Raw genomic sequence first — 10,667 nt, forward strand, 5'->3', positions numbered from 1 at the left:
CCCATTAAATTTCTGACCGTACTAACCGTTGCTTGTTTTTATTTTTATTATATGCTGTTAAAGCGGCAAAATTTCCTGTGACAACTCATCTAGCTCCATACTAAATTTCATCAAAATTGGTATATTCGTTAAGCGTTAAAAGTAACAAACGTTCATTCTTATTGTTATTGTGATGTGATTGCAGAGCCCATAGAACTATCAGTTTATGGTATAAATTCATTAAAATTTTATCGCACCAATAACTATAATGTATTTTATTATTTTACTTTGTGGGTGTTGATATTATTGCAATGACTTTTCCATTAAATTAACATATTTTAATAAAAATGTTTAACTATTTTGAACGTTTTCGTAAAACATACAGATATGAATTTAATTATAGCTTCATGTACGTTTTAACCAATTAAGGAACACATTTATTTATATTTGTGACTTGGAATTCTAATAATAAGTATTTTAATTTAGCATTAATTTTGTTTTTTAATAACATTTAAGCCTTAAATATGGGCAACTTCCAGTAGAAAAAAAATGAATATTTATTTTTTCACGTCGGGAACACAGCCAAACAAAAGTTTTAATTTCAAGTAGGCATTTGTCTTTGTATATTATGTGGCTTAAATTTTTAGGGTTAGATAGGTCAGGACAGGTCTTTTTCTTATTAGCCTCGGACAGCAGTCTTGGGGAAGACTGCTGTACTGCACCTGGGCAAGGACGGCGCGCGCGATGCTTCAGCGCGCCTCTTAAAGCGATGAGGAAGACACTGCTCATCCTCTCAACGAAGATGCAGCTCTTTTAGGGGCTTCCATGTCGGGGTTCGCGGTAGACTGCGAAAGCGTTCCCGCTTGGCCCCCGACTAAAGGAAGCGGGAAGCTTTCCAGTGGTTTTAGCCGGTAGGAGTCCGGCACACCCCTTCGCCTTCCCCAGGGCGGACGAAGAAAAAAAAGGTCTTTTTCTTATATTTTACCAGTTGCTAAGTTTTGAAATATTTCACAGTAGCAATTTACAAAATATACACTTAGGTACCTCATTTAAAAAATTTCGTCAAATATATTTTTAACTAAAATCAGCCCCTTAATAAAGTATGACCAATCATAAAATCTTAATTTGATTTTATTTATTTAACTGTGAACACAATTATGCGAGTTGGAATTGTTACTGGCCACTAACGAGTTGCATTATTTACGATATTATACGGCCCTTGAGGCGAAGAAAAGTGGTTATGAATTGGCTGTATGGTAAGTCGCCTATGCCTATAAAGAATTGAACCCAATTAAACAAGATAGCTTCGAGTAATAATTTAAAAACTATTTCACTTTTCGAATGTAGTTTAATATTTGTTATTATTTGGATAAAATTATTTATTAAAGATATAATTTTACGACCACCATTTTAACATGCTTACTTAGCACATAAAATTTTATCTTCGAAAAGTTTATTCCGTAAAAAAGTATGTGATATAAAAATTCATAGAATTTCATTACATTCTTATAAGTATGACTGTAAATAACTTTGATTATACTCAAAGGTAAATAAACGATAAATATTAAAATATTACTGCGTTTCCACGGAAGACTTTGGAAGACCGTGTACGTACTACGGTTCTTGGTATTTAAAAATACATTTTTTATGTACGCTGTTTTGGCCTTAAAACCGTCTTGTAAACTCTACCATTCCATCTGTACAATACCCAATGATACAATGAATGACCATGCTTACTTCAAAACAATCATTCTTTAAGAATGTAACGTCATATTGACGAGATCTTTTTACTTCTACTTTTGCAACTATTAAATTGTAGAGCCGTATTGTGCCACCCTTCAGTCGCTCGCAAACTTTAGTTCTCTCTCCCTCGCTAGATGGCGTTGTGCTTTGAGACCCGTTTTCTGAATGGCGGTGTTAAGATTTTCCGCGTCTGAATGACTACCCGAGGCGCGTGCAGTAAAGTCATACTTACCTGGCGTAGGAGAAACCGTGATCATGAAGGCGGTTCTCCCAGGGCGAGGCCTTCCCATTGCACTGCGGGCGGGTTGACCCTTGCGATTATCCCTAATGTGGATAACTCGGACGCGTAATTTTTGGTAGTGAGGGACTGCGTTCGCGCTGTCCCTCTCATAAACTTTGAAGACTTATTTCACATTAGCTTCGTCCGCGTCGATGTCGGATACATCGCGTTTCCAAGAGAACTCTTCAAAAGTCCGGGATAAATAACTATCCTATGTTCTTTCTCAAGGTCAACTCTATCACTGTACCAAATTTCATTAAAGTCGGTTCAGTGGTTAAGACGTAAAAGCGTAACAGACAGTCAGACTTTCGCATTTATAATATTAAGCAGGGAAGTAGGGAATAGTAGGGATAGTACTGTAGTATCCTGAATTAAATTGGTACTGCAATGAATTTCATGGTTTAGAGCAAGGATAATGAATCTAAATGTCTGTCTAATTGTTCAAGTCAATTTCACAATATCATTTATTCACAAGAACATGCAATACTCTATCCGTTCTAAGAAGAATCTTTAGACGGGTCATAAAATTCGATTTAAGGTTGGACCTTTGCTTCCTTGTTTTTTCTAACTTTTTTTAAACAACTTTTATAAATACTGTCAACTAATCGAAATTCCTTCATATCTTTATAGTTAAAAGAAAGCAGTAAGAGTGTCAAGTCGACCTTTGGCCGCCGCTATGTGTAGGGTCACGTCTTATAAACATGTTAAGAACTTCCACGTTACACAGCGTGTTGTAAAAATGTTCTGTTAGATTTGTGCAAAATAAATGTTCTTTTGTTAGTACATAATAAAACGTAGTTAATATGTTAATTAATTTAATATCAATTCCAATGTTTTAAAATTTAAATAAATAACAATTTTGTTGCCGCCAACTGTATCGACAGTCGACATCTAGGATTATAAATGTTAAGTTCCAATTGCAAAAAATGTGAAGTTTCTGTGCAACAAACATGAGCTACTTGTCTGGTTTACTACGAATGTCAACTCTCAATTGCTACGAATGACGAAATACAAATGTCAATCAAGCTGTGTAAGTCAGGTCAAGACACCTTGGCAACAAAACACACAGCGTGCTACGATTGTCAATGTGCTGCACGTAGCAAATGTGATTTGGTTGGGAAATGGTTGATTGCTACGAATGTCATATCTATACTAATATATAAAGCTGAAGAGTTTGTTTGTTTCAACGCGCTAATCTCAGGAACTACTGGTCCAAATTGAAAAAATCTGGTCCAAATAGACCATTCATCGAGGAAGGCTTTAGGGTATAAACCATCACGCTGCAACTAATAGGAGCGAAGATACAATGGAAAATGGAAAAAAAATAGGGCAGGTATAAATCATGACTTATATCTTCTACCCACGGGGACGAAGTCGCGGGCAACAGCTAGTCTCATATAATTATTGGCTACCAATGTGAAATACCCTACGCATATCAAATGTAAGGATGAAAATTAAAAAGGTAACATTATAAAGCACCCTGTACACTTCAAGTCCATGAATAGGACATTTACTGGCAGCCTATTGTCCGGTACACAGGACGATAAGCGACCAATTCATCACAGCACTGTGCTGCTTTGTCCATGAATTACGATGACAACCATCAGTTAATACTTACACGACGGATTCAAACGAAACTGTAGAGGAAACTTTTATGTAGATTAGGTATATTTTATTAGGTGTATAGTAGTTCTATAGGTGGTAGGTAGGTATACTAGGTGTATAGTGTATAGTAATATTTTACTTTACTGTATAATACTTATCCTACTACTATTATAAAGGCGAAAGTTTGTAAGTATGGATGTATGGATGTTTGTTACTCTTTCACGTAAAAACTACTGAATGGATTTGAATGAAACTTTACCACAATATAGCTTATACATCAGAATAACACATAGGCTACAATTTTTGAGGTTTCTAATGTGAGGTCGTAAAAAAACAATTTTTTTGCGCTTACATTGCAAACGCTGACTGAATCCTACAAGATAGATAGAAGGCAGATAGATAGATAGAAGGCAGGTATAAATTATAACTTATATCTTCTAACCACGCGGACGAAGTCGCGGGCAGCAGCTAGTACTTTATACATTTAACAGAAAATGTAGAGATTGACAGAAAAGTTTCTACAGAGAGAAAATGTGTTTTGTAAAAGGAAATCGGATGTATCGAAGATGCAGTGGCGGCCTTACCCATTGCGAGGCCCCGGGCGGAAGGTTAACAAAATGATCTGTTAAATAAACTTCAAAAATTTTAGGGGCGCTTTCCCCTGCAAGAGCGTGGCCCCGGGCGATTGCCCTGTTCGCCACCCCCTAAGGCCGCTACTGCGTAGATGTTGGAACACTGGAGATTGCTTAGAAGAGCGTTATTACTAGGTATTAAAATTCGAAAATTTAAAAGTCCTTCTTAAAAATATACTTCATACTGTCTTAGTTCAATTACTTGATTGAATAACAAAATAAAATAAGTATTTTATATTTATGCTCTAAATTAAAGAATAAGGCAAAAGTCTGCAGTGTTTAAATATCTTAAGGTTGCTATTCTATTTACTGTACACAATAAATTATAGTCAGCTTTCATTTATTCGATTGAATTGTGTTCTTTCAATATACCTCGGGAGCGGTCGTTATAATATATCGTCTTGGAATTGTTGCGCCATCTGTCTGTTTAGGAGCTTGTTTCTTGCTTATTGATCACAAGCGTTTACTTGCCTAAGCAGTGTCTATACATCTCTATATTGAAGTTCAATGTATACTACAATATAGACATGTATAGTATACGTATATGGCAAATGCATACTATGATTTTCTTATTGGAAAAATTCTTCAATTCACAATTTATGCAGTAATTTTTTATCTGTTTTGCTTCCCGCATTTAATTTTTCGCACCTGGCAATTTTGTCACAAGATGTCCGACAGTAATAACCAAAGCCCCGATTTAGAACCTAGCAGTAAGAAAATTAAAATTAATCACGAAAATGATAACACTGTGAGTGAAAATCAGTTAGAACTGAAAGACTTTATATTGGAGAAGGTTCTAAATAACAATACAGTTAGGAAACAAGTGTGTTTGCAAGGAAAATTCAGAGACAAAAGTGGCGTGGCTTTAGTTGTTTTAGAGAAAAATGCGTTTAAGAACGAGGATTTGGACAGTAAAGGTTATTTTTCCGTAGATACGGAGCTTAAGACATTTTTCCAGAACGATATTTACGGTAATTACGAGTGTTTTCCGCGCGCTTCCATCAATGGTGAGTTGCTTTCGAATACCAAGGTTCTTATTGTCCCGCCAGACGGTTCACTATTCTTGACTTCAGAAGCATTAGTCACGCAAACGCTGTGTGTTGTGTGTATTTTTGAACGTCTTTCGTGACTCTCAAATTTAATGTACATATCTCTATAAATAATGATAAAATTTGGTATACTTCTCAGGTGTGAATTATTTTGTGGTTAAAAAATCTTGCGTCATTTCGTACCATATGTTAGATTGTGCTTTGTTTAATTTTCCTCGTAATTAAATTTGGTTATTCTCACTGTTAATTGGTTTAAATTGCGTGTTGTCTAAGAAGGCGGCAGTTCTTTGATTATCATTGCCTGTTAAAAAAATATATATGTATGTAGGTGCTCGATTCTTTTTAGTTTTCTATTTGCCTATTAGTAGAGCCATATGTGTCTGTTTTACACAATTAAAGAGAATACCACGAATATAAAGGAAATTAGATGCTAAAAAGTGAAAGTGTAAACTAATTTACAAACTGTTTTATAGGATAAATATAAAAAACAGTGTTTTAAGTTGCTTTTCCTGGCTCTTCTTAAGACTTGTGTACTTATAACCAGAATTCTATAAGTTTTTCATTAAATTCAAGTATGTGAATTTTCATATACTAAATTAATATCTTGATGTTTTCAACAAATAAATGATAACATTTTAAAACTTATTTAAATAACTTATCTCTTTGTTTCTTATCACTGAATTACATTAATGAAGTTGATACTTTTATAATTTTGTAAATACAATACTACAAATTGTCTTACAATATAATCAGTCATTTCCCCAATTTACTTGAAATTGGTGCATTGTACCTCCCTCCTTAAAACACACAATCAATTAAATCAATTCTGTTTTTTTTTTTACATCATTTATAAAATCTTGTGCAATCCATCATTAACTTATACTAAACTAAATAAAAAGATAGGCCATTGTAGGTAACCCCTATTGCCCAGAATTAAAAATTATGATTGGATGTAACATTTCCACATTTATATGTTCTAGGAATAAAGACGTCTATAACATATCCTGCTACAGAGAAGCACATAGCCAAGTTTAGTCAGCAAGAGACCCACATCGTGTTGGAGACTCCGGAGCTATACCAGAAGCTGACGTTACCTCATATTGAGAAGGAACAGTTCAATTTACAGGTAATTAACATAATAGCTTTAAATAATAACTTATTTTTTAAGGTAATTTAAAAAGTTGCATGTTTTGGATGGCATTATCCTTACCATTCTGTAGTGTTGTTGGTTTTAATGTTATTTTGTATCCACTTTTTTCCAGTTCTACAAATATCAATAGATTAATAAATTAAAACAAGTAAGCACTAGTTAATTTAACTATTTGGTGAGGTTGAACATCCCTAAATTGTGTTGCTTGTTTTTGAGATTTTTGTAGTGTATTTACGATCCTACTCAGAGCCCTTACTGGTCTTCTCCCAAAAAATCAAAAAAATGTCATTGTTAATTGTAATGTATTAAAAGATATATATTTAGTTATCTATGTGACCCTATTTGAAAGACTTCACACTAATACAAATGATTGAAAAGTCATTATTATGTAATTAGTTCAAAGGATTATCTTTTAAAACCACAAACTGAACTCGAATAGTTTTTAAAGCAGACACTTGAAAATAGACAAAAAATAGTTAAAAATGATATAGGTGATTGACCTATATAATTTTCAACAAGAAAATCGAAAAATAAATAAATTAGTCAGCAAGTTGAATGTTTGTTTCAAACAATCTTAAACAATAAGACAGAATAATTGTCTTGTCTTTGTTTAAATGTATTGTTCTATTTGAGTTCAATACTCTTGTAGGATGTGTTCAGTCATTCATAGTTTGATAATCGGTGTGTGATGATGTGTAGTAGTTATTATAGGAGGATCTTTAGTTCTAATCTAAGTTTGTGCAATGGAAACTAAGAAATTGTGAGTCTTGTACACCCTCGTGGGTTCAATACCTCCAGTAAATATGGAAAGAACATTGCATATTCGAGTATAAGAACGCTGTTTTCACTTTTTGGGCTTTTCTTTTTACTGTGGTTTAAGATGTTGCTAAATATAATTTACAAAGCTTATCCATTCTTGATAAATAGGTTTACCGAAATTAGTGCGTTGAACAAACTAAACAAATTCCTAATTTTTTTACGCGACTTCAAAAGAAGGAGGTTCTCAGTTCGATTGTTTGTCCGCGATTATATATATAAGGAAATGCATTACTAATACTATTATTTATTTAATTTACATTATAAGCTATTCACATAAGTACTTAAGTTATTTCTAACACGTGTCGAGTTCTGAACGAGATTGTTACTTTGTTACATTGCAATGAAAGTACGTACTTTGCATTGTTACAATCCGCATTGCGATGATGTAAATTTATTAGATATGGTCACTGTACCGTAACAGCACGGTATATGCCTTTTGAGTAGGAAATCTAATTAAAAATGTATTTATTCGTAATTATATATCTTAATTAATGACTTGCTGAATCACGGCTACTTTGTCGAATAGATTTTTTCGTGTTACTACATAGTTTGTGACACTCACGAAAACTTAGGCTCTTTATTTGCGTATCTCAAGAAGATCTTGCGATAACCTCCAATACAAACTTTACTTCTTGATATTGCAATGTTTTAAGTTTTTATCAGTAGTGAAAACCCTTCATTATAAAGGAGAAAGTTGAATTAATGGGTGTGAGCGTGTCTGCTTTAATTAATTCATATAGTCCATATGTAGGCAATGAAAAGTGTTTGAGCTCCATAATTATGTAGTATACAATATATGAATATAGTGAATAATGGAGTTCTCTAGTTGAAACTAATTTGTGTCTGGTTCCGCCCGCGCGCGGTAAATAGCCATTCTTGAAATTTTGTCAAGTTAAACCAAAGTCTTATCAAAGTTATTGATTATTTTAGATGTGAAACCATACCAGACAGATTGTCCATTGCTTTAGTGGTTAATGTGTTTTAGGCTGGAGGCAGGTTCACCATGCTTTTCATCTATAATTATTCTCACCCCTTAATTAACATCCTACTTCCGTTATAAAAAGGCTAATTTGCACCATTGCCTTTTCAGTGGGTCTACAACATCTTGGAAGGCAAGAGCGAGCAGGACAGAATAGTCTACGACAACAAGTGTGAGCAAGACGGTTTTGTCCTACTCCCCGATCTGAAGTGGGACGGTATCACTAAGGAGACCTTGTACCTGCTGGCTATTGTCAGACGGAGAGGGATCAAGTCTCTACGGGACTTGGATGAGACCCATCTACCGTTGTTGAAGAGAATTAGAGACGAAGGAAAGGTGGGTACATGAATATATTTTGAGTTTAGTGATGGTTTTTTTTAAGTTTGTAGAAGTTATATTGTTTTTGAGTTGTGTTCTGTTATATTAACTGTAATATATATGTGGTCTTCATTTTACACATCTGATTAATGATTAATCAATACTAATTAGTGCTTACATAACTTTATCTAAAAACTACACACCAGAATTAAGTAACTTGTCTAAATACGCATGGTTTTTAGAAAACAAAAGTAAATGAGCTATGTAACCAAATTAACTTAAAGTACGAAAAATTAATACATTTTAAAATCTTAATTTCACTCTTTCTCTTTCAGTATCCAGAAATGTGTCTTATCCATTTACCTGTTATTTTCAGAAAAAGATATTCGAGAAATACCAAGTGCCGGCGTCCCAGCTGCGCGTGTACCTGCACTACCAGCCCTCCTTCTACCACCTGCACGTCCACTTCACGTACCTGAGGCACGAGGCGCCCGGCATCTATGCTGAGAAGGCTCATCTCCTCGACACAGTCATCGGAAACATCGAAATGATCCCAGACTACTATAAAAAAGCCACCCTGCCCTTCACCATTAGAGAAATGGACAACATTTTCAAAGTGTATGAGACCAACGGACACGTACAGAGAATCGTTAAACCAGATATCGAAAATATCGAGTTAATTGATAAGTAAAACATTTAGAAAGTAAGTACAAACGAAAATGTTGATCAAAGACATTTTCATTGAGTTGCGCTCGCGATTGCGGAGCTGTAACGTTTTTATTACAACTGGAATCGATTTTACCAAGAATTGTAATTTGAAAATTAGTATACAAGCTAATTGTATCGTCCTGAATTATTATAACGACGATTATGATAGGAGCAAGAGGAGGGACAGCCTCTCCTCCATAGAGAGTCTGTCGGACTGTTATTCTGAAGACGAGTGTGACGTCAGCTGCGTCATCCCCGTGCGCCAGTACTGCCAGATCATACCCAACTCTATGTCCTGTCTCAAGATAGATAAAAGTACAATATCGTTTAGACTACTGACTGAGCCCAAAAATGGTGGCAATTTTTACAAAGAATTGTTAACAACAAATAATTTTGATAGTTCTACCAAAGGTAACGTTTTAAAATTGAATGTTGATGTAGGCGAGAACACCAAGATAACGTGTTCTAACTGCTCCAATGTGATTTCTGGGAACAGTTTGAAGTTCGACAGAATCTTGGAGCTGCCGACTGCGAACCTGGACATGTCGGAGTGGTTCTGCCACGGTCACGGCCACGGAGACTGTGCCCCAACAAACGGCGTACTGACGCCAAACAAAAGTGATTTTCTATATAGACTGACATTTTTCGTCATCAACAATAGTGTATTATCCGAAAAGACTAACAAATTCAACTCTAAAAGAGAAGTGTACCATTGCAACCGATGCTTAGCGTGGCTAGGCCTCAAAAACAAAGACACCGTCAAACTGTTCAACTCAGAAGTGAAAATACAGCAGAACGACAGTGAACACTTGGTATTTACTCACAAAACTCCGGAAGATATTCACACAGATGATTTTATATACACCATAGAGTACATGACGAGAGAGTTCAACCTTGGCTTCCAATACACTGTGATGTGTAAAATAGTACTAGAATGCACAATATCTACCGCTAAGAAACAATATCTACTCATATGGGTGATGGACAAAGAATTGCAAGTGTTAAGGAATGATGTAGACACTATTATGAATGATAAAATTGAACTGCAGTCAACATCCGTCACCAAAATACTCTTCAAAGTCGAATTTTGTTTGAATGATGAGGTTGAGTCTTGGTTGTCAGACCCTGCAGTGGTCTCCACAGACATTTCTAAAGGCATGTTCAGTAACGGACTGGCGCACTTACAGAAAATGTCACTAAAAGTACCCGAACCATTCAGAAACACTAATGGATACTGTGTAAGCTATCTCAAAGTTTAGTCCAATAAATCTGCAAGGAAATCTGTTTGTTTCATTTATAAAGTGTATAGCCATATTGAGATTGTAATTCAGTGCAAAAGTGTAAAAACAAGTAACCAAGCTTTGTTAGCTTAAATTTGATAAATAAACTGTTGTATTAAAATTGA

The 10,667-nt window shown here is 34.8% G+C and overlaps 2 protein-coding genes and 1 non-coding gene across 3 annotated transcripts; all 3 read left to right on the forward strand.

The window, feature by feature from the left end:
• The first annotated feature begins 1,946 nt into the window (after positions 1-1,946).
• Positions 1,947-2,110, forward strand: LOC113505731. Its single transcript, XR_003401655.1, has one exon. It is a non-coding gene; the product is annotated as a U1 spliceosomal RNA (small nuclear RNA).
• Positions 2,111-4,884: 2,774 nt separating this feature from the next.
• On the forward strand, positions 4,885-9,261 carry LOC113505511 (m7GpppX diphosphatase). The gene is made up of 4 exons (XM_026888257.1): positions 4,885-5,246; positions 6,269-6,414; positions 8,348-8,572; positions 8,931-9,261. Exons 1-4 carry the CDS (start codon positions 4,907-4,909, stop codon positions 9,243-9,245), a joined length of 1,026 nt encoding a protein of 341 aa, XP_026744058.1. The 5' UTR covers positions 4,885-4,906; the 3' UTR covers positions 9,246-9,261.
• Positions 9,210-10,542, forward strand: LOC113505510. The gene has a single exon (XM_026888256.1). It carries the CDS (start codon positions 9,274-9,276, stop codon positions 10,519-10,521), a length of 1,248 nt encoding a protein of 415 aa, XP_026744057.1. The 5' UTR covers positions 9,210-9,273; the 3' UTR covers positions 10,522-10,542.
• Positions 10,543-10,667: the final 125 nt, after the last annotated feature.

Source organism: Trichoplusia ni, chromosome 26 (genome assembly GCF_003590095.1).
Source record: "Trichoplusia ni isolate ovarian cell line Hi5 chromosome 26, tn1, whole genome shotgun sequence".
Lineage (NCBI taxonomy): Eukaryota > Metazoa > Arthropoda > Insecta > Lepidoptera > Noctuidae > Trichoplusia > Trichoplusia ni.